This window comes from Ochotona princeps, chromosome 29 (assembly GCF_030435755.1).
Source record: "Ochotona princeps isolate mOchPri1 chromosome 29, mOchPri1.hap1, whole genome shotgun sequence".
In the NCBI taxonomy this organism is placed as follows: domain Eukaryota; kingdom Metazoa; phylum Chordata; class Mammalia; order Lagomorpha; family Ochotonidae; genus Ochotona; species Ochotona princeps.
In genome coordinates this window covers 19,530,392-19,553,905 of record NC_080860.1, presented here as the reverse complement: position 1 = coordinate 19,553,905, position 23,514 = coordinate 19,530,392, and the positions used below count along the sequence as shown (strand labels likewise).

General features: G+C 54.4%; 1 protein-coding gene across 2 annotated transcripts in view; it reads left to right on the top strand.

Moving 5' to 3' along the window:
- The window catches only part of MED15 (mediator complex subunit 15), a 54,083-nt gene that overhangs the window by 26,372 nt on the left and 4,197 nt on the right, over positions 1-23,514 (top strand). The window contains exons 3-9 of one of the 2 annotated variants that reach the window (XM_058656488.1): positions 6,237-6,288; positions 7,528-7,557; positions 7,921-8,133; positions 10,878-11,095; positions 11,839-12,186; positions 13,595-13,702; positions 19,744-19,863. In XM_058656488.1, coding sequence (XP_058512471.1) covers positions 6,237-6,288; positions 7,528-7,557; positions 7,921-8,133; positions 10,878-11,095; positions 11,839-12,186; positions 13,595-13,702; positions 19,744-19,863 — 1,089 coding nt within the window. The remainder of the gene's footprint in view (positions 1-6,236; positions 6,289-7,527; positions 7,558-7,920; positions 8,134-10,877; positions 11,096-11,838; positions 12,187-13,594; positions 13,703-19,743; positions 19,864-23,514) is intronic. The other variant, XM_004592146.2, reaches the window with a different exon arrangement.

Here is a 23,514-nt window from a genome sequence, read left to right as displayed (position 1 = left end):
CAACAGATCAGATATCTTTGTATCTCCTTCCCCCTCTGTCACTCTGCCTTTCAAATAAATAGGTTTTTAAAACATTTATTGATGTTGAAATATTTTAACATTTCAAGTGGGGAGAGTCAGAGGTGAGAAGGTGGATGGGATAAATGTGTTCATTTTCCATCCCGTGTGTGCCAGGAAACAGGAGCGGGGAAAGAATGTACTGCTCCTTGTTGTTACCCTACATCAGCAGCTGGGGACAGAGTCCTTTGAGGCCCCCATATGAGGAAGAATGTTCCAAGGGTGTCACTAGAGTGATCTTTTTTTTTTTTTTTAAAGATTTAGTTTTAGGGGCCCGGCGGCGTGGCCTAGCGGCTAAAGTCCTCGCCTTGAACACCCCGGGATCCCATATGGGCGCCGGTTCTAATCCCGGCAGCTCCACTTCCCATCCAGCTCCCTGCTTGTGGCCTGGGAAAGCAGTCGAGGACGGCCCAATGCTTTGGGACACTGCACCCACATCGGAGACCTGGAAGAGGTTCCTGGTTCCCTATGACAAAGTCAGATATAAAGAGAGGAGGAGAGACAGAGAGGAAGATCTTCCGTCTGATGATTCACTCCCCAAGTGAGCCGCAACGGGCCGGTGTGCGCTGATCCGATGCCGGGAACCAGGAACCTCTTCCAGGTCTCCCTGGAGAGTCAGATTTACAGAGAAAAGGAGAGACAGAGAGAAAGATTTTTCCCATCCACTGGTTCACTCCCAAAGTGACCGCTGTGGCTGGAACTGAGCCGATCTGAAGCCCAGAGCCAGGAGCTTCTTCTGAGTCTCCCATGCAGGTGCAGAGTCCTGAGGTTTTAGGCCGTCCTTGACTGCTTTCCCAGGCTACAAGCAGGAAACTGGAAGGGAAGCAGGACTGCCAGGATTTGAACCGGCACCTATACAGGCTCCCAGCACGTGCAAGGCAAGGACTTTAGTCGTTAGGCTATTGCACTAGGCCCAAGATTTATTTATTTTTCTTGGAAAAGCAGATTTACAGAAAAATGGAGACACAGAGAGAAAGATTGTCCATCCACTGGTTCACTCCCCAAGTGGCTGCAACAACCAGAGCTAAGCCGATCTGAAGCCAGGAGCTTCTTCCGGGTCTCCCCTATAGGGTCCTGAGGCTTTGGGCCGTCCTCCACTGCTGGCTGGAGGAGGCATGTGTGCCTGCAGAGATGGTTCCTTAGTGTGCTGTCGCTGCTACAGAAAGACTGCAGCAAGGTAGGGACTCTAGCCCCGTGTACAGAGCCGTGCCTTCATGGTCATCCTTTCTTCTGGCAACGCGGCACAAGTTGGCAGCTGCAAGGTCTTGTCAGCCCTTTGATGGCCTGTAGTCCTTTGGGAATCCCAGTGTGTGTTTTGATTCCACCCAGTCTCTGAACCATTCAGCTGAAAGTGGTGGTATTTCTGCTGGCGTAGCATTGTGTGTGTGTGTGTGTGTGTGTGTGTGTGTGTGTGTGTGATATCTCTGTTGTTGGCTAGCGTTTTGCCATGGGTCTTTTCAAGGTCTTTTCGTCCTTGTACCTGACCCATGGGCGTGATGGGGCACTTTATAACTCCCGGGCCTGCTCCCTGGGTACCAGCAGATGCCGTTTGTCTATAGATCTCCTTGGCCTTCTTTCCACAACATTTTCCTAGCAGGGAGTCTCCCAATTTAGCATTTTTTTTCTTTCTTTTCTTCCTTCCTCCTCTTCTCTCCCTGTCTTCTTCTTTCTTTCATTTATTCATCTAAGTTGAACAGCCCAGGAATTTCCCAGATCCTTGAGTTTAGATTCATATATGTGTGACAGTTCCTCTCTCAATTTCTCTCTCTTTCGCTTTCATTTACTGATAGAGAAAGGAAGGGAGAGAGACAAAGACAGAAACAGGCTGAACCTTCAACACTCGTCTTGCAGTTACTGAACCAACCATGCAGATCCTTGGCTTATAGTCATGCCTTCTGCACAGCCAGAGGACACGCCCCAGCTAGGCCTTGTGCCACCATGTGACAAGTATTTGCTTTGTCCCAGTTTCTAATAATGTCCCTCATTTCCTCTGAGCCCTTCCCAGAATTATCCTTTTTTTGTTAGAAAAAGATTAATTATTACTTTTTTGAGAGAGAGGGACTGACTTCCTGTCCACCTGTTTATTCTCCAGACGGTTCTGGGCTGGGGCAGGTCAAAGCCAGAAGGCAGGAACCCCATCCAGGTGTCGCTCATGGGGAGGCAGCACCCCATCCACTTGCAGTGTCAGCTACTCCCCTCCCGAGGGACCCGTTAGCAAGAAGCTGGACCCTGAAGCAGAGCTGGGATCAAAACCCAGACACCCAGATGTGTAGTGCAGGTGTCTTAGTTGCTAGGGCCACAGCCCACACCCCGAGTTACTGTTAGTGTTGATGCTTTCAGTTTTGAGGGTGTGTATGCTCTTCAGGATCACCCAGGACCCTAGGTCCTCCCTTCTCTGAAGCTGACTCTTGAATGTCTGTGTTTCTGATAACAGCCTGGTTAAGGCATTAACCATCTGGTGTTTTCTGTCTTGCTCCTCAACTCTTCTGGCTTCTCTTAATCCAGTTCCAAAGTCACTGCCACATTGTTAGACACCTCACTCCAAGTCTGTGTTGGCTTGCCATGGCTACTTTAACAAATTGCAGCTTGACGCAAGTGTAGAGGCGGGCATTGTACTGCAACAGGCTAAAGCCACCACTTGGGGTGCTTGCTTCTGCGTATCAGAATGGTGCTTTGAACTTTGGCTCTGTCATTAAAAACATTTTTTTTTTAATTTATCTTTTATTGGAAAGGCAGATTTATACAGAGAAGGAGAGACAGAGAAAGACCTTCCATTCACTGGTTCACTAACCAAATAGGTACAGTGGCCAGAGCTGAGCTGATCTGAAGCGAAGAACCAAGAGCTTCTCCCAGGTGGGAGACTCGGAAGAGCTCCTGGCTCCTGGCTTCAGATTGGCTCAGCTCCGGTCATTGTCGTCACTTGGGGAGTGAACCATCGGATGGAAGATCTTCCTCTCTGTCTCTCTCTCCTCCTCTCTGTATATCTGACTTTGTAATAAAAATAAATAAATCTTTAAAAAATAAACCAAGCATAAAAATCTGAAATTCTCCCCTTCCGGTTCAGAATTAACCTGTATTTTGTTTTTTAGTTCTTTAGGAGAGGCAGAGAGCCAGAGTTCCCATCCCCCAGTTCCTTCCGCAGAGCTGCTCATGTGATCCAGGTCCCTGTGTGGATGGTGGGGACCCACTGCTTCAGGTCTGGGCTCCGTTGTGGGATGTGGGGCTGAAACGAGTCTAAGCAGACAGGCTGGATGCAGATTGAAGTGTGGTTCAGATTCCTCAGGTTTCGCACAAAAATTGGGGAAGTGGCACAGTGTGTGGAGGGGGTGTTTGTAAGGAGTGTTCACTCTGCTTCCTGGAGCTCATCCCAAGGCAGCTCAGCGGGCCCTGGTGTAAGACTTGACCTACACCAAGCAAGCGTTCAAACGGTGTGAAGCCGTCTCTCTCTTAATAAGATTTACTTATTTTTATTGCAAAGTCAGATATAGAGAGAGGAGGAGAGACAGAGAGGAAGATCTTCCGTCCAGTGGTTCACTCCCAAGCGACTCCAATGGCTGGAGCTGAGCCAATCCAAAGCCAGGAGCCAGGAGCCTCTTCCGGGTCTCCCACCTGGGTGCAGGGGCCCAAGGCTTTGGGCCGTCCTTGACTGCTTTCCCAAGCACAAGCAGGGAGCTGGATGGGAAGCAGGGTAGCCGGGATTAGAACCGATGCCCAGATGGGATCCTGGCATGTTCAAGGTGAGGCCTTTAGCTGCTAGGCTACCACGCAGGGCCCTACTTATATTTATTTGAAGAACAGAGTTAGAGAGGAGGAGAGCAGAGAGATCTTCCATGTGCTGCTGGTTCACGCCCCAAATGGTCACAACAGCCCTTACTGAACCTGAAGATTTTTCCAGGTCCCCTACGTGAGTGCAGGGGTCCAAGGACTTGGGCTACGCTTCACTGTCTTCCCAGGCCACAAGCAGGGAACTGGCTCAGAAGTGAGCAGCCTGGATATGAACCTGCGCCCTGCCAAATTGAATTCTAGTGCCATAGATGGAGGCTTAGGAGCATAAGCCTCAGCACCAGCGACCTGTGCAGCTTTCTGCTTTTCTCTTTCTTTGTGAACCATGCTCAACTCCAGCCTTTAATATGCCTTTGTCTTGTGGCTCTGGCATACATAGGAGGCTGGGGAGTCTCACCCATGGGAGGTCTCTTTAGGCCCTAGTGTCAGAGAGAGACAGTGAAGCGGTCTGAGGCCTAGTTTAGATCCCAGGGTTTAGTCTTAACCTGAGAGCTGTTCTGTCTGAGCTGCAGACTTAGCCTCTGGTTGTTCCTGGACTGAATACGTGTAGGAAAGGTATTCGCCCTGCATGAGAGCCCCTCGGGCAGCAGGGGCCAACTGTGCTCTGTTCCCTTTCTTGCAGCTCGCAACCCCTTCCTCCCTGCTCGTCAGGCTGCTTCACACTGCTCTTCAGGGCCAGGTTGGACCTTGCATGACCACTGCCCTGGGCCAGGAATGGTCAAGTGCTCCAGTGTGCTGGGCTGTGGTGGATCTCCCTCAGCCCTGCTCCCTCGCAGAAGGGCTTGGGGAACATGTTCCTGAGCCCCTGTTAGCAAGACTTGAGTCTGGGTAGGAGTAGCCTATTGTTTTGTCATCTCAGTTTGCCTTCTGTGGTAGTGGAGAAGACTCAGCAAGGTTAAGGTATCACAGACCTACAGGATGACCTTAGCGAGGTGCCAGACTTAACTCTGGCTGGTTCCTGGTCCCCCATCCCCGCCCTCATACTTGCATCCTGATTTCTCTTCTCTAACTTCCTTTGGCCCTGCACACCACACTCCTTCAAGGCCAGGCCTTGGTCTGGGCCCAGCTGTGGGGGGCTCCTTCAGTCCTACCACATTGTCTGTTTTGTTTTTGTGAAATGCAGAGATGGAGAAAGCACTTTCGTCCACTGGTTCTCTCCCCAGTTTTCCTCAGTAGCCGGGGCAGAACAGGCCAGAGTCAGCAGGCCGTTCTCCCATGTGGATGGCAGGGACCCAGCTACTGGAGCCATCTTGTCTGCCTCCCGGGGTCTGCATTAGCTGGGAACTGGACCAGAAACTGCGCGGATGTGGATGTCCACACAGGATCTTAACTGCTGCCCTACGTTGAGATGTGGACAGGCAGTGCCTCCAGCAGTGCCTCCCTGTCCATCCCCCTGCCTCTTGGTACGTGGCTTCTCCCAGATGCTTCACTGTCCTAGACTTTCCCTGGTCCGGTTTTCCTGTACCAGTTTCTCAGGCTGAGCTGAAACGGCAGGTTGGAGTTTGGAGACCACCAAGGGAACATGAAGATGTAGGAAGTGCCCCCCCATGTCTTCACGCTTGTCTGACACCACTTCCTCTTTGTTTCCCTTCCTCTTCCGGCTTGTCCCCCACTCTCTGGTGTCACAGTGATGTGGGAGCAGGCAGGGAGTCACTGCTTGGCCTTCCCCAGGCTGCCATGCTAGAGGCTGGACCTTGTCATCTTGGGAACAGAAAATGGAATTTTCATATAGACCCCCCCTCACTGGCCACAGGACAGACTCATAGTCACAGTTTTCACCGGGACATCCAGCAGGAAACATCCCTGGGCGAACGGAAGACAGTCAGTGCTGGTCAGTTTCACAAAGCATGGCAGCCTGGACAGCCGAATGGTCAGGGTGTGGCCCTCACCTGCCCTCTTTGGATGCTGTTTTGTTTCCCCACCTGCTGTGCAGAACATTCAGGCACACATTCCCAGCAGGCACAGCCAGGGGCTCCCCACGCCAAAGTGCATGGAGACAACACGTCCACAGGAGAGGCAGCAGACAACTGTCCATCACATGGCTGAGGTCCCGGTGGCGCCTGCGTCCTTCAGGCCTGCGAGCCCTGCCACACCTCTCCCTGCTGGAGTTGATGCTTCCCTCTGCAACACAAGGAGCCTTGCCATGGCTGCTGGCCATCTACTGAGTGCTCTGCCCCAAGAAGGTCACCTGACCCCCTCCTGTTTCTCTGTTCACCTATGCGTCTTCATGCCCTCACAGCTGAACGTTGACCTGGTGTGCATCACAGCTCAGTGGGCTTGCAGGCATAGAGCCTTTGAGCCTCAGCCCAGTGGCCAGGCAGGGTGCTGTGGGTGGCGGGGAGTCACCCGATGGCGCCTGTCCATTGGGATTGACCTCTTCCTGTTCTTATTTCCAGGATGAATACCTTTCTCTCGTGGCCAGGCTCATCATCCATTTCCGAGACATTCGTAAGTAAGCTGTCAGCGTTTGGGGTGGTGATGATCTCGGGGAGAGGCTGGCCCTGGACCCCAGCGCCTCAATGGGAGAATCACGCATGGCCCGCAGCTTGATCCCAGGTTCCAACATCATGGGAATTAATGCTGGCTTCACAGCGCTCTCAGCTGAGCCTGTGCTTGGGCTTGTCACAGGACTGCTGCCTTTGCCTTCAGCGGGCCTGAGAATGCCCCGCAGCAGAAGCTGCCCTCCCTAAGAGTTGGTTCTGTGCACCCATGGGGGCTCAGTTTGGCTTGCTGAGCCTGTGTCCCCATCTCTGCCAGGCTCATCCTGTGCTCCGCCCCCTCGGATTCAGAGACCTTGCTGGGGTGCTGTAGTCAGGACAGGCAGTGGCGCTGTCTTTCAGACTTGAGCTGTCCATGCATCTGGGGCCAAGGCTCTGGATACTGTTTTTGTGTTCCATGAAGGTGGGTGGACACTTTCCAGGAAGCTGGAGTCGATGGCCTTTCCCATCATGGGCATGTGACGGAGTGTGCTGTTTCCCCATGGTTCAGCAGCTGAACCTGAGTTGCAAGGGAGACCTCAAGGGCCCCAGTAGGTTTCATCTTCCCACACTCACCTTATAGCCAATGTGATCAGCAGGTTACTCAGGAGGTCCTGGAAAAGTAAGAGAAGAGATGGAACCGAGAGAGGAAGGAGCAGCCTGGATGGCCCTGTCCAGCACGTCAGTGGGCTTACAGCGGTCCTGGGGTTTACGGGGAGGCTGCAGGCTGCCAGCTGCTAGAGCTGTTCTCCAGGAGCTCCTCCCAGAGCAGGCAGGAACCGAGGTGTCACTGTGTTCCCAGCATTCCAGCCACATCTTGTAGCTCTATTTCTCCTTCCAAGCTTGTGACCTTGGACCTGGAAGGAAGGAAAGGCAGAGTGGGCTTAGAGCACCCTGACCTCGTGTGGCTCCGCCTTGAGGGCCATTCCCTGAGGTGGATCCCAAGCTGCCCTGCTGCCAGAGCCCCCACATGGTCTCAGCACCCAGAATGGACACTCCCCACCCAACCCAACCCCTCCCATCCCCCTTGGGAACAAGGTTTGGGTCTCTGGGATTTGTTTGGCTTCCTTGCTAGGCAGGGCCAGGTCAGTTTGGTATCAGCAAACAAACTCTGATCAGATGCCTGCCACATGGATTTCCCTGAGGGGATACATGTTTACATAAAACCTTGTCTATATTGCTTAGAAGTTCTGTTTCTGTTTTCGTGCAGATAACAAGAAATCTCAAGCCTCTGTCAGTGGTAAGACTTTCCTGTTAAATTGGGAGTTTGCTCAAAGAGCTGTAGATACCAGTATTGGGCTTGTCTTGGCCTTGCCCACTGCCCTTGTCAAGTGGCCCCACCTTGGCTGGTGTGGTGACACTCTGCCGTCCAGAGCTGTGTCAGAACTTGTGTATGTGGACACAAGAGTGTCTGGGGCTCCAGGGCTTTGGAGTCCTGGTCGCTGCCCAGCCCAGTGGCAAGGTGGCCCTGTTGGGCTGGACCTGTCTGCAGGCAGCCGTTTGCTCTGAGAGAAGGAGGTTTGTGCTTCATGTACCTCACCCCTGGGACCTGGCCCAGCTTGGCAGGTGCTCTCCTGAAGCACCACACCCTGTCTTCCCACAGATCCTATGAATGCCCTCCAGACCCTGACCGGTGGACCTGCCGCAGGAGCAGCGGGAATAGGCATGCCGCCTCGAGGCCCAGGACAGTCCCTGGGTGGCATGGGTGGCCTTGGCACCATGGGACAGTCGATGCCCCTCTCAGGGCAGCCACCCCCTGGGACCTCAGGGATGGCGCCCCACGGCATGGCTGTGGTATCTACAGCAACCCCACAGAGTGAGTACCAGGCTCCTGGGGAATCCACTGCTTTCTTCACATCCATTGCATTTTATTCTTTGCTTATTATGGTGCTGTGGGGTACAGTGTGAGGAGGCTCCAGATAGCTCTGTGCTTTTTATCTTTGTTGGGTGTGGAGAGAAGAGCTGCAAGCCTTCCGGGAGTAAGCAAAAGGGTTGAATGACAGCACTCAGCTTCGTGGCCCTGGGAAGGACAGGCTTTGGAGGAGCCTGCGTATGGCCAGGCTAGGGGCTCGCGTTTTGTCTGTTTCCCGGGCTCTCGGCACAAGGCGGTGCTGTCGGCACCTGCAGCCCCACGGTCGGCCCCACGTCCAGGGATCTGGCTCTCGATCAGTCCGGGCTCCTCACGAGGCATCCCTCCCTTGAAGGAGATGCTTTGTCTGCTTTGCTCTTCTCTGCAGACTGTGGCCCCTTGTAGCCTGCAGGCAGCTGCCCTGGGCAGGTGTTGCAGAGCTGCTTTCCTGGTGTGCCTCTGATGGCCATGCCTGTGAGCTTGGCGCCTGGGCGTGTGGGCTCAAGGCAGTGTGCTCCACTGCCTCCTCCTGCGGGTGATCATTTATCCCTCAGATATTTGCTCCGTCACGGAAGTTGTGGAATAGCACAAAGCAGCGCTGCTCAGTCTTGCCCCTCCCCCTGTGGTACTGTCTCAGTGCACGTGGGCAGCATCACCGTCTTGGTGCTGAGGGATCCTTGTTTTCAAGGCCATTCCAGTACTTCTGGCCAGCTATTAAAAGCCAAGCCAAGAACTTCCTCCAAGTCTCCCACACGGGTGCAGTCGCCCAAACTTCTTTCACAGACACATTAGCAGGGAGCTGGATCAGAAGCAGAGCAGCCAGGACTCAAACCATAGCCCGTATGGGATGTAGCAGTAGAGGCAGCTGCTTAACATGCCTCACTGCAATGTTGGCCCTGTCTTATTTAAAACAAAGATGTGTTTATTTGACAGGATAGCAGGATGAGGAAGAAAAGAGCAAGCTTCCATGCACTGGTTCATTCACCAAATGACTACAGCCAGGTCTGGGCCAGGCCAAAACTGGGAGCCTGGAACTCCATCTGTGTCTCTCGCATGAGTGGCAAAAGCACTCGGACGTCTCTCTGATTTCCCAAGTATGTTAGTGGGGAGTTGGAGGATAAACAGAGCATCCAGGATTCAAATCAGTGCCTTGATATGAGATGCTAGCATCTCAGGCTGAGGCTTAACACACTGCATCACACCACGACACCAGCTTCTACTCCTCCCCACATTTTTTTTTTTCTGTTTTATTTACTGTGTTTCTGCAAGCTGTCACCCATGGGTGAAACGCGGCCCACGAACAGAGGAGCTCTGGGTCGGCGGTTGGCTGTTGGCTGGTTGGTTGGTTTGTATTGTGTTTATTTCAGAGACAGCTGCTTTCTGCTGGTTCACTCCTCAGAGGCCTGCCACAGCTGAGCACCGGGAATCAAACACAGACTCTCTGCTGTGAACCAAATGCCTGGTCCACTTTTTTTTAATTATTGCTTTATTTATTAAGAGATAATCTTGTTACTAAACAGTTCAGAGCTGTGGTGTTTGTCATGCATTGATTCCCAGTGTCTTCCAGTCAGGGGCTGTCAGGACAGTCAGCTCTAAAACATTCCCACCACCACAGAAAATTTCCTGAATACTCATTTCTTTAAAAAAAAATTTTTTTTTTTATTTGAAAAGCACAGTCCTAGTGAGAGAGAGAGAGAGAGAGAGAGAGAGAATGAGAGAGAGAGAGAGAGAGAGATCTTTCATCTGCTGGTTTACTCCCCAGATGGTCTTATTGGCCAGGGATGGGCCAGGCTGTTTCCTGTCTCATGTCGGAGCAGGGGTCATCTTATACTGCTTTTCTGGATCAGAAATGGAACAGCCGGGACTCAAACCAGCATCCTTATGGGCTGCTGGCACCTAACTTGCTGTGTCACACGCTTGCCTCCTGAATGCCTATTTTTAAAATGTGTATTTGTGTTCTGGAAAGAGAAGGAGGTCTTCCATCTGCTCGTTCACTTCCTAAATACTTCCAACAGCCAGAGTTGGGTCAGCCTGAAACCAAGAACCCAGAACTCAGGCTGGGTGTCCTAGGTGGGTGTGAAGGCCCCGGTGGCCTGGCCCAGCTTCCCTGATGTGCGTTGGTGTGGGGCTAGAGACAGGAGCAGAGCCGAGACTCGTGTGCAGGCAGGGCGCCTGTTATCATCAGCATTAGTGACAGGAGCCACAGAACAGAAATAACGCCAGTTGCTGTTAGCTGATGAATGATAGGTAAGCATAGGGAAACTCTTATGTTGGAATATTATTTGACAATGAAAGACATATCTGTAAGAGTGAGAAGTGCCTGGTATGGGTGCCCTGTGTGAATGTTGGGCTAACTCGGAGAGGCCTAACACAGAAGAACACTTGGCGTCTGAGGCCAGACATACGAAGCATCCAGCAGAGGCCAATCTGCACACGTAGCAGTTTAGTGGTTGTTAGAAGCAGGCTTTCTGATCTCTCTGAAAGACTGAGCTGACCTTTTTCACTCCTCTTTGGTTATTTTAGTGTAGTTCATGTTAGTTAGTTCCATAGTTAGCACATAGTTCCATAGTCTCCTGTCTGTCTCTGTGCTAAGTGGACAGTGCAGCCACTGGCCCACCTGAAGGCCCTTCCCATCAGCCTAGCAGCTTGTTGCTGCTAACCTTACTGGGCGGCCTGCGAGGCACCTGGCCTGACGGGGGTCTCCCCTGCAGCCCAGCTGCAGCTCCAGCAGGCGGCCCTGCAGCAGCAGCAACAGCAGCAGCAGCAGCAGTTCCAGGCGCAGGCGCAGCAGCAGCAGCAGTTCCAAGCGCAGCAGAACGCCCTGCAGCAACAGTTCCAGGCCGTGGTTCAGCAGCAGCAGCAGCAGCTCCAGCAGCAGCAGCAACAGCAGCAACACCTGATCAAGCTGCACCATCAGAACCAGCAACAGGTACCGGCTTCTGGCTTCCTGCCCTGGTCAGCCTTCCCCGGGACACGCGCTGCCCTGGGGAAAGGTTCTGTGACCGCCTCACTCGCAGTCAGGTTTAGAGTACTTGGCTGTGGACCTGTTGTGTATGGAAAGGGCTGTTAGCAAGTCACATGAGAGTTATTTACCTGAAGCACGAAGCGAGACCAGCATTTGAAGACTGGCTGCTTCTCACTTCATCATCCAGGTGTGGTGGACACCACCTCTGGGCCTGTGGCGCCATCACGTTAGTGTGGGTAAAGGAACAGATCCCCCCACTGTCCCATCCCCGTCAGGGCCCTGCTCGCCGGCTGCCATGGGCTCTTGGTGGTTCCCTTCCCAGAGACACCTGAGCCTCCAGTGCCACTCGTGCTGTCATTGTGAACCATGGCGTCATTGGCATTTGTGGGGGGAAGCTTGGTGACCACTCTGTGGGGGCAGAACAACATCGCAGGGAGATTTCAGACATGTATGGCTGCCTGACCGTGCAGCCTGGCTGCCCTGGGCTGCATCTATACCATGTCTTCTAGATACTTCTCTTTTTTTTTTTTTTTTTTTTTTTTTTTTATAATCCATTTTATTGTATTGTTGTTGACAATCCTAGATACTTCTCTTAAACCGTCCTAGGGGTGTGCCCCAGATGAGAGGTCAGCTTGGGCAGGCCTCTGTGGAGGAGCCGGCACCCCAAAGGCTGATGTTGGGCAACTGTGCGCTCCCTGTGTCTCCAGATACAGCAGCAGCAGCAGCAGCTGCAGCGAATGGCACAGCTACAGCTACAGCAGCAGCAGCAACAGCAGCAGCAACAGCAGCAACAGCAGCAGGCTCTACAAGCCCAGCCGCCCATGCAGCAGCCACCCATGCAGCAACCACAGGCTCCTCCCGCCCAGACCCTCCCGCAGCAGCTGCAGCAGCTGCATCACCCGCAGCACCACCAGCCACCGCCACAGGCCCAACAGCCGCCGGTTGCTCAGAGTCAACCATCACAGCTCCCGCCTCAGTCCCAGCCCCAGCCGTTGGTGTCACAGGCACAAGCTCTCCCTGGACAGATGTTGTATGCTCAACAGCAGCTGAAATTTGTGAGTACCCCGCCACACACAGCCTCACCTGTGTCCACTTGGTGGCCCTTCTTGCACTGCCCAGCTCGGTGACACGGCTCCGTGAAGGCATGTGTGTTGCAAGAGCTGCACCGGCCGGTTCCAGCAAGGTCTGATGGCACTGCAACTTGTCATTTGATTGCATGCGTGATGACGTGGAAACCCCGCTGGCTCTAGGACATGTCCAGAGTGGCTTGCTAGTGGCTCTAAGTAGAGATGTTGAAGACCCGTCATTTGCATCTTTTTTTTTTTTTTAGATTTATTTATTTTTTATTGGAAAGGCAAATTAGAGAAGGAGAGACAGAGAGAAAGATTTTCCATCGCTGGGCACTCTCCAAATAGCCCCATTGACTTGAGCTGAGCCAATCTGAAGCCAGGAGCTTCTTCTGGGTCCCCAATGCGGGTGCAGGGGTCCCAAGGCTTTGGGCCATCTCGACTGCTTTCCCAGGCCACAAGCAGGGAACTGGATGGGAAGCGGAGCAGCTGGGATACAAACTGGCACCCATATGGACTCCCAGCACGTTCAAGCTGAGGAGTTTGGCAACCAGGCTACTGCGCCAGGCGTATTTCCATGTTTTTGAGGCAGGCAGTCACATAAACATTCTGTTGTTTTCAGGCCCAGGTGTCTGTACAAGTCAGTGACATTGACATAGAGGGCAGGGCCTTGCCACCAGGCTGGGCCAGCTAGGGCAAGGCGCTGCCTGGGTGTCCTTTTGGCTCACGTGTTTTTTTGTTTTGTTTTGTTTTAATGATTTATTATTTATTTTTATTGGAGAGTTAGATATACAGAGAGGAGGAGAGGCAGAGAGGAGGATCTTCTGTCCGATGGTCACTCCCCAAGTGCTCACTTGTTTTTTGTGGCCTTTTCTGTTTGTGATTCCTGGAGTGGAGTGGAGTGGAGTGAAGTGGAGACGTGGTCCCTGCCAGAGCCAGGCACAAGCAGGAGACAGAAGCAATCTGAAAGGGTCCTCTGACAGCTAGTCCACAGGCAGAATGTGTCCTGGTGGGGTGGGGACCTGGTGGCTTAGAGGTGACCCCTGTGCAGGTGTGGCCCGGGGAGTCCAACGGTGGCCTGCTTTCCTCTGGTTGTGCCTGCGCCTGAGCAGCAGCTGGCCCTGGTCCGCTTCAGGGAGCGGAAGCTGTGGGTGGTGCTCTTGGTGAGCTGGAGCCAGTGGCCGAGGGACCTGGGCTGAGTGCCCAGCCTTGGAAGCTGTCCCTCTACTGTGGTGGATGCTGGTGGGGACCTTGTGGGGGAGGTAGGGCTGTGCCGTCCTCCTGAGGGGCTGCAGCCTACAAGTCAGGACAATTCCATTGCCCTTGTCTGAAGCCACAGGTGCTGTGTTTGCTGCCCCGGGTGGCTTGACGTTGTCTTCTCTCTTCCTCTTCGAAGGTCCGAACCCCAATGGTGGTGCAGCAGCCGCAGCCACAGCCGCAGGTGCCACAGCAGACAGCGGTGCAGACAGCCCAGGCTGCCCAGATGGTGGCTCCCGGCGTCCAGGTGAGGGCCTTGGCAGCCAAGGGCACCTGTGGTAGCTGGTGGGTATGTGTCCACCCACACATGGAACTCCGCAGCAAGGAGCCTGCTTGGATTTTGGGCTGAGTCACTCCAGCATGGTGTCCTGTTACACTCTGCAGGAGACCCCCAGGACAGTTTGTTGCATCAAGTCTGGGGCCCCATGACTGCAAGAGACCCCAAGGGTCCCCAGGACAGCCTGCTACATCAGGTCTAGGGCCCCGTGACTGCAGGAGACCCCCAGGGTCTCCAGGACAGCCTGCTACATCAGGTCTAGGGCCCCATGAACCATGCTGTGTGAGTCATTCCCCTTTCCTCCCTGCTCTTCTGGGTGACTGAGCAGGTGCCTTGGGGGAAGAGTATGCCACAGGTTCCAACTCACCTCAACTTGGGTGTGAACGGCTGATTTCAGAGCTACTGGACATATGACGTCTCTCAGTGGATGCTAGAAGAGGCCTGGGTGTGGGAGGCAGAGAGTCTGGGTGCTTGCCCTGCACTAAGGGACCACATGTGGTAGAAGAAGTATGTGTCCCTTACCCATCAGCACACCAGCCCACGTCCTTTTTCTGTGAGCTAGATTGCTGTAGGGAACAGACATCTGGCTGGCCCTTCCTCATGGCTGGGATTGGGTTTCCAGGGTCCCTAGACATCTCTGTCAGCCCTGTATTCTCCTCGTGCAGGGCGGTGGCTGCTGGGGACCTCAGTTCACATGGTCAGGGAAGCAGTCCTAATCCTGACTCAGAGGGGCTGGCCTTGGAGCCCAAACATGCTGAGGTGTGTGTGGTCAGCCACATCTGGTGCCTGCGCTCTGCTTGGTTGCTGTCGCGAGAGCAGCAGCTGTGTGGCCTGCACCTGCTGGCTGGCCTGCACGGTGTCTGAGTGTGCAGTGCTGTGTGTCAGGCACGAGGGCCGTGCTCTGTCAGTGTGCTATATCATTTCAGTGGGCAAATCCTGGTCCTTGCTGCATTCTTCAGGAACCTGGGACACTGGCTGAGGCGTAGCATGCCCACCGAGGCTGTGCAAGGGGTGTGGCTACAGCTGAGTGGCCCTGGCAGCCTCCCTGGGCAAGCTGCATCACATGATGTGGGCCCAAGGTTGCCACACCACCTTCTTGCTCAGAGGTGGCTTGCCCAAAACACCTCATGGATTTCATGGGGCTGCTGGAGGCTGACCGCCCTATGGGACAAGATTGGAGTCTTAGCTCCACCACCACCAGTGTCTGGGGCCTGTCTCCAAGCCTCCCAGAGGCCTCCCTCCTCTAGGTGTCCGTGCAGAGACACGACACAGCCTGTGTCCAGTGCTGGGTGGCACACAGTGACCCTCCATCTGGTACAAGCCACTGCCTTCCTGCAGGACTCTCCTTGTCATGTTCAGGGCAGTGGGAAAGTGCCTTCCCTTCTCACGCCACTCCTTGGAGCCTGCAGAGTGAACAGCCAGGGAGCTCGCTGGCACGGGCCCATTCGACTCATTTGTCTTGGGCTTCTCCCTCAAAGTGGGGTGAGCCTGTAGGTCCTGGATGCTCATTCTTGTCCAGGGGCAGGGTGCCAGCTACACACAGTGCCCAGGCTGCGCCAGCGTCCAGGTGCTGTTCTTCCTGCAGGTTCTTCACCCACTCCAGCCTGCATGGGCACTGGCCCTGGCCACTGTCGCTGTTGCACTGCCCCTTGGTGGTTAGCCTTGCTGCCATCTGGAGCTAAGTCACAAAGCTAAGGCGAGTGGCCGGTGGCAGCAAGGAAAGTCGGGGGGAATGGCTGGCCCACCACTTTGTTTCCAAGTGAGTTTGGTGTTGGGGCTGGGGTTGGAAGAGGGGAGTGCCTACAGTTTTTCAGGGATCATTGTCACCTGCCTGCAGCTCCATGGGACTTGGGTGGCCAGGTGGTGGGATTTCTAAGTGCGGGGAGCAGAGCGAGCCCCTGAGCTCTCCAAGCCCTGCAGCAATGTGCACCTCCACGTGTGCCCTGCATTGTGGAGGCGACCCTGTCACTGCTGGCCTCTCCTGCTGCTTTGCTCTGTGCCCTTGGTCTTGCTGTGCCGCTGGAATGTGGTTTCATGGAGGCTGGCCGGCTCCACTGCATTGTCCTGGCAATGGCAGTCTCTCGGTGTGGCTAGGTGGCTCATGAGCAAGAGGCCCTCTAAGGGGACAGCTTTGGAACCCGGGATTTCTTTTGTAATCCAGGCTGGTGTGCTGGGTGAGTCAAGGCTTTAGTACTCTGATCCAGGATCCCTAAGAGACGTGTGGTGGCTGGGGGAAATACAAGCATGCAGATGGGGCAAGTGTAGTGTGTGGCAGTCAGGTGGGTTCAAGTCCCAGCTGCTCTGCTTCCAGTCCAGTTCTGTGCTAATGCCCGTGGGAGCCAGTGGAAGATGGCCTAGATGCTTGGGCTGCTACCACCCACATGGAGACTTGGAATTCCTTATTCCTAGATTCTACCTGACCCAGCCCTGGTAGTTGAGGGCGTTTGGAAAGTGAGCCAGCAAGTGGAAGACTGGGATCCACCTTTCTCTCTGTCATTCTGCCTTTCACGTAAATGAAAATATAAGACATAATAACAGTAAACATGAAATGCAGACTGGGCACTAGTGTGGTGCAGTAAACTAAGCTGACGCCTGCAGTGCCTCGATTCCATATGTGAGTGCCAGCTTGCATCCTAGTTGCACCACTTCTGATCCAGCCTCCTGCTAACGTGCCTGGGAAGGCAGCAGAAGACGGCTCAAGTATGTGATCTCCTCCCACTCATGTGGGCCACCTGGATGAAACTCTGGACTACTGACTTTGGCCAGGCTAATCATTGTGGCCATGTGGCGGGGAGGAAGCTAGCTAATAGAAGATCTCAGATTTCTCTTTTCTTTTCTTTTCTTTTCTTTTCTTTTCTTTTCTTTTCTTTTCTTTTCTTTTCTTTTCTTTTCTTTTCTTTTCTTTTCTTTTCTTTTCTTTTCCTTTCCTTTCCTTTCCTTTCCTTTCTTTTCTTTTCTCTTTTCTGTTCTTTTCTTTTCTTTTCTCTTTTCTGTTCTGTTCTTTCTGATTTCTTTATTTTGGGCCCAGTGCGATAGCATAGTGGCTAAAGTCCTCACCTTGAACGTGCCGGGATCCTATATGGGCACCAGTTCTAATCCCAGCAGCTCCTCTTCCCATTCACCTCCCTGCCTGTGGCCTGGGAAAACAGTTGAGGACGGCCCAAAGCTTTGAGACCCTGCATCCACGTGGGAGACCTGGAAGAGGCTCTGGGCTCCTGGCTTCAGATCGGCTCAGAGCTAACCATTGCGGCTACTAGGGGAGTGAACCAGCAGATGGAAGATCTTCTTCTCTGTATATCTGCCTTTCCAATAAAAACAAATCTTAAAAAAAAGATTTTGTTTTTTTTTAAGATTTATTTATTTTTATTGCAAAGGCAGATATACAAAGAGAAGGAGAGACAGAGAGAAAGGTCTTCTGTCCCATGATTCACTCCCCAAGTGACCACAACTGTGGTGATCCGAAGCCAGGAGCCAGGAGCTCTTCCGGATCTCTCACGGGTACAGGGTCTCAAGGCTTTGGGTCGTCCTCGACTGCTTTCCCAGGCCACAGGCAGGGAGCTGGATGGGAAGTGGGGCTACTGGGATTAAAACTGGTGACCACATGGGATCCTGGCACATTCAAGTCAAGGACTTTAGTCACTAGGCCACCACGCCGGGCCCAGATTTATTTATTTTTATCAGAAAGGCAGATATACAGAGAGGACAAAAGACAGAAAGGAAGATCTTCCTTCCACTGATTCACTGCCCAGGTGACCACAATGGCTGGACCTGAGTCAATCCAAAGCCAGGAGCCAGGAGCTGCTTCCGGGTCTCCCACGCAGGTGCAGGGTCCCAAGGCTTTAGACTATCCTCTGCTGCTTTCCCAGGCCACAAGCAGGGAGCTGGATGGGAAATAGAGCTGCCAGGACATGAACCGATGCCCATTTGTGATCCTGGTGCATGCAAGGCAGGGATTTAGCCACAAGGCCATCGTACCAGGCCCAAAATGTCAGATATGTTTCTGACATCTTTCCCTCTCAGCCTGGAAATGATCCATCACATTTTTTTTTTTTAATATACGAAGAGTGAGAGGAACATTACAGTGAGGTACACATTAGTTTTTGTGTATGGCTCTCACATCTTTGAGGTCACACCCATGGTCTCTCTCATACTGACATCCTCTCTGTGCCTTAGAGCTGAGCGGTTGCGTTGTGGGAAAGCCCTGCTCACTGTTCCCGCATGGAAAGCACTGTTTCTTCCGCAAGCATCTCCTGCTGCCTGTGCTTGCCTTCTTGTGTTTGATCTGACTTCCGACCTCTCGCCCTCACCAGTTAGTTTACGGGGCTGCTGCGTGTCTGAGATCCCAAGGATTTCCAAACCAGAGCTTCTCCACAGTGTGAGTCACTGGGTCCTCCCAAGGGCTAGCCGGAAGGCAGACATGCAGCCGGACACTTGTCCTGGGGATGCTGTGACCATAGGTGCGCCGCCCACTGTGGTTCGGTGAGGATGAGGTTAGGATAGAGGGAGCATAGCAGGCAGGCCTCCATGGCTGGTCCCTTGGATCGCTCTCCTAAGACAAAGCGGAGGTGCTGGAGTCAGTGCGATTCAGTGAGGAGAGCAGGTGGCCCTGGGCCACTTCCCTTCATCACGGTGGAGTTTTCCAGGACCGACAGACTTCTCCTTGTCCCCTGAAGCCCTGGTCCAAGCATGGCTCTGTTTTCAGACAACCTCTGTGCTTTTGGCTCGGGCACCACTATTCTTGGGGTGTGTGACAACTTCATGGTAATTTGCAAGTGGCAGTTTGCCATCAGAGCTGACATCTGTAATGGGTGTGCCTATGGTAGAGCTGATGTGCAGTCATCCTCAGGTGGGCCCTGGCCAGCTTGGAGGGCCTGGGCAGCGACCCTGCTCCTTGCAGGCAGTGGCCCTGAGAGGGGTGAAGCCTTCCCCTGGCCTGGCGCATTTGCATCAGAATTTGCAGTTATCGGTCGATGTGCCGTCCTTCCTGCTTGGGGTCTTCAGGAGTATCTGGCGCGGCAGGTGCTGTCTGGGCCATTTGCTTGCCACCCCCAGGAAGGTTCTGCTTGGCCTGGCTGCGGGAACAGGCAAGTGGTTCTTCCCTTGGTCAGCTGCTGCTGTGACAGCTGCAGCCCAGCAGAGCTGCACCTGGCCATGTGTGTGCAGGGCTGACTCTGGCCGCGGAGCTGGTCCCTGGATCCCAGGGTGCTGTAGCTGCATAGCCTCAGTGACCTGGAGCCCTGCTCGCCGCCTCCTACATTTGATGTCTTGTTCTCCATGGGGCCATCCTCTGTTTTGTTATAATTGTGGCAGTTCTGAGAGGCTTGTTCTCTAGGGCCCTGGCTTCACTCAGTCCCTTACCTCAGAGCCTAAGCCAGGGCGGCCAGGCACCCCTCTGCAACCGTGCCCAGCCTGCCTAACTGTTCCTATGGGCCTCTCAGCACACCCCACCCTGGAGCTGACCTTCCCGGGGAGGCCTGGCTTCGCCTTCCCCTGTGTGGGTAGCCTAAGAGAAAACCTGGACAGATGGCAGCAGCAGCCTCAGAGAAGCCTGGAGGACGAGGGGGCTTGGGATCTGCTTCTGAAAAGGATGATTCGGCTGTGGGCTAGCAGACCTCGTCTTTGGCGGTGACGGCCGGTTTTTCTCATGGCAAGCTTTAGCACCTTGTCTTTTCTTGAGGTCTTCCCTCTAGGGATAACCATCTCCGAACCCTTGAATTCTGACTCTGGGGCCCACGTGCTTCTGATGGGCCTGCGGCTCAGGAATGTGTTCAGGACAGCCTGCCCAGGAGAGCAGCCAGTTGGGCTGGAAGGTTTTGGAAGCAGCACTGATGGTGGCTGTTCTAGATCCTTGCTGCCACAGGGCCCAGAGATGCCACGGGCCTGAGTGTGTTGGCCAGACTGCCTGTGCTGCCCAGGAGCCCATGTGCCCTGGTGCACACACCCTCTGCACCTGCCCACACTCTGCGTTTCTTGTCGCAATCACTTTATCTGTTGTCCCTCTGTCCTCAAAGATGATCACCGAAGCCTTGGCCCCAGGCGGGATGCATGTAAGAGCCCGGTTCCCACTCAGCTCCGCAGTGTCTGCCGTCCCGGCGAGCTCCATTCCTTTGGGCAGACAGCCCACAGCACAGGTATTTATGGGGCCACGGACAGGGCTCGGCTGGGAGCTTGGGGTTCCCCTGAGAGCCTTTGTAAAGCGCACCTGTCGTCTCTGGGGACTGCCGCACGGTGCCTTTCAAAGCGCCCTCCGTGAAACAGGGCCAAGCCCAGCGGGTGTTTCAGGGCGATGTGAGCAAGTGTCGGGCTGCGTTTTCAGCTCACCATCATCGCGCTGCTGTCGCTGTCATAGCCAAGGGCAACAGGAGCCGAGCAGGTGGTCTGGCTGTTTAGAGCTAACGCTGAAACTGCCACCGAGCTTGTGTGGCTGCTCCCATTCAGATTGACTGACGTGAAGTAAAACTGTGGAATTGCTTGGTTGCACCTAGCCCAAATCAGGTGCCGGGCTGCTGCCTGGGGAAGCACGTGGCATGGGTGTTAAGCAGCACAGGCTGCCGCCATGGCCCCAGATTATATTGGATGTGCTGGTCTGGAGCTTGCCGTGTGGGGTGTGGCGTCTACTGCATGGGCGCATGCGTGTACGCATACACACCCCTCTACAGATAGGGGTCGACTCCTGGGTGCATTACGCATTTCAGGGATACAATCTCTGGTTTTCTGTTATCCTCTGAAATCTGGCAGCATCCGGCAGGCCTTTCACCACGTGCTACCATGTGACTGCTGTGTGCCAGGCACTGTTCTGAGACGGAGGTGGAAGTGGCGTTCCAGTTCTTTCATCATCCAGATTTTCTATGTCAGTTGCCCCCCATGGCTGGGGTTCCCATCGTTGTGGACATGTGTCTGCAGCTCTGGCCCCACCCATGCCACCCCATGTTGCAGTGAGAAAGGCCAGGGTCCTCCCTGAACTCTGACCCTCAGGGTCACCCCAGCTGTGGCATTTATACAGCTTGCCACTGACTTGATGCCTTTGGCGTTGGCTTCCCTTGTGCTAGGTGTCAGATACGGGCTGCGGAAGTGGCCGGAACTCTGAAAGAGCTCTCCTAAGCAGCATCTGGGCACGGGGTTGGAAGGCATGCGTGCTTGTGTGCATCTGCGCAGGGTTAGGGTTAGGAGCCAAGAGTGTCTCCATGCCCAGGTCGCTTTGAGTTCCTGCTCTGTCCCCGTGGGCTCACAGAGTGAGGGAGGCTGTGACATGGACAGGTAACTTAACAGTGATGTTGCCAACACAGGAGGTGTGACGCATCCCAGGCCTTGAGCTCTATTCTTTGTGTGCAGAATCCTCTGTGAAGGCTTGGGGACTTGGTTGGAGTGCAGCAGACAGGCCTTACTGCCCACAGGACCACACAGCCCCCAAGGCAGAGGGGCCAGGTGCAGGGGGATGGTGGGAGACAATCAGAGCCAAGGCAGTGCTGAGGCTAGTTCCCTGGGGGCCTTGTCCTTGCCACGTTTGGTGGGGGAGTGCCAGAGGGCGCCAGCATGGGCTCCTTATCCTGGCTGCTCCCAGGGACATACCCTGGTTGCCTCCAGCACTGGGGGCTGGGGACACTTGGCTCTTGGTGAGGGATATGCTATTTTGAGAGATGTAGCAACAAGTGAGAAATACTCCTAGTGGATAGAGCTCAGCAGGGTTCTGGTTGCTTCCAGAACCAGTGCAGCTGCTTTTGTGTGTACATCTATGCCATCCAGTCTCTTAGGAGAGGGAGCTCACTCCAGGAACATCTGTGGACACTTTGAAGAGTTTGTGCTGCAACAGAATGAAAGGTTCTCTGTGTCTATTTGAGAGCTGAAAATGTTGATCTCTCCCTGGGCGCGGGGGGAGGTGGGGAGTGGATCATTAGGAAATACATACGACAAGAGCATGAATCCCAAACTTTCTTTGCACCAAAGTAAACTTAACTTTGACTTTCATTTTTCCCTGAGCTTTGTGCGACATCCCCATGCATTCCCAGCCTTCATAGGAGCTGCTTATCTGGAAGTGAGTCTGCTGGGGCCTGTGTTGTGTGACAGTCTCTGCGGCCAGCCCTTGCCCACTCTCTGTATGTGCACATGGGTTGTGTTGTGGCTGCTGCACCGTGACCAGGCACCTGCACACAGCCTGCAGCAGGTCAGCCTGGTTCGTGCCTGTCTCTGTGGACAGACAGGTGGGGTCCTGGGGGAGGAGGCAGCCCTCTGAGAGACAGGCTGTTTGTCCTCGCTCCCTTCCCCACCGGTTTCTCCCCTGTGTGGCAGGGGTGCCTCATGGTCTCAGACCGCTGCATCCCAGCAGGTACAATGCCCAGAGGTACCAGGGGGTGGTTAATGGTTTTGTGTCACTGCACTCCCCCTGCTGGCTGTAATCAGGCAGTGCCACAGGGGGATCCTTGCTACGTTGTGCCCTGAAGAGCGACTGCAAGGAGCATGTTGTGGGTCATGTGACCCCTGTCGGAACTTAGATCTTGTACAGACCCATGACATTGCTGCTGGAGTTTGCACATCTGTGCCTGGCATGCTTCCACACATCAACCAGGGGACCGGAACACCACCCCCCATCCCGGTCTCCCCCTAAGCTGTTCTTTCTAATGGTGATGCTTGGTGGTCAGGTGGAGTCCATGACAAACACTTGGAAGTGCCCCCTCGGGAGGTGCGCTGTCTCTGGCTTTGGCGGGCATTGCCTACTGCATGGGCAGAGGCCCTGTGAGCCAGCACAGAGCTGCACACCCCTCTGTCCTCAGTCCCTAGCCAGAGCACCCCCTGACCAAGTCCCCAGACCAAGTGAGACAACTGCCTGGGACGGGAAGGTCTCCTTACCACCTGCTGGCTGACTCGGTATGTCAGTTCTGGCTTGGGCAGGGCCTTAGTGGTGAGGTTCCAAGGGATTTGGGGCTTGGCACTGCCCAAGACCTGCGAGACTCTGCAGTTCCTGGTTTCCTCCGCTACTCTTCGCTGGTTTTCCTGCCTGCCAGACATCTCTCCCCAGCCTCACGTCGTCAGGCAGCTGAGGAGCTCAGGTGGGACCTGGCAGGCACAGCTGTTGAGACCAGAGCTGCAGCATCCTTGCCCACTGGCAGGCCTGCATGCCCAGCCTGGTGGCCTACACGGCCCAGACTGGGGAGTTTAGGGGGAAGCTTCCAGGCCACATTAGTGTGAGAGAAGCTGACTCCTGGGCCAGGCTCCCATGAGCACCAGGGCTGAGGGGGCAGGTCACTGCCTGGGAGCCAGCAGGGCAGTCAGGGAGATAGGAGCTAAGTCCAGCAGGCCAGTTGGGGGTGTCCCTCAGGGTAGACATGGGGAGACCCCTTCTCTGCAGGGGGAGTAGGACCCTTGGGCCTGGCCTGGGTGCCAGCACTTTTGTTTCTGACTCATGGCCGAGCTGTGGTTCTGTGTGGAGCTTCTAGTTAGCACCTGGGCTGATTCCAAAGCATGTTTTCCCACGTGAGGGATCCCACCCTGTTGGCACTTGTTTAGCTCCAGACCTTGCTGATAGTGTGGCCCACCCTGGGGTGTTTCTCAGGGCCCAGTATCTTGTCCTCTTGCCTCTGCCCACCTAGCAGGCTGGTCCTGGTCTTGGTGGGAGCAGTCATTGTTAATGTCTTAGTCCACTGAGTTGACAGCTCTGGTTTGGGACCCCTGCTACCCTAGCATATCATGCAGCACCACCTGCTGTGTAGGTGGGGAGAGGAAATACTTCCCTCCCTCAGGCTGGTCCAGGTCGTCCCAAAAGAGATGGCAGCACAGGCGGACATGGG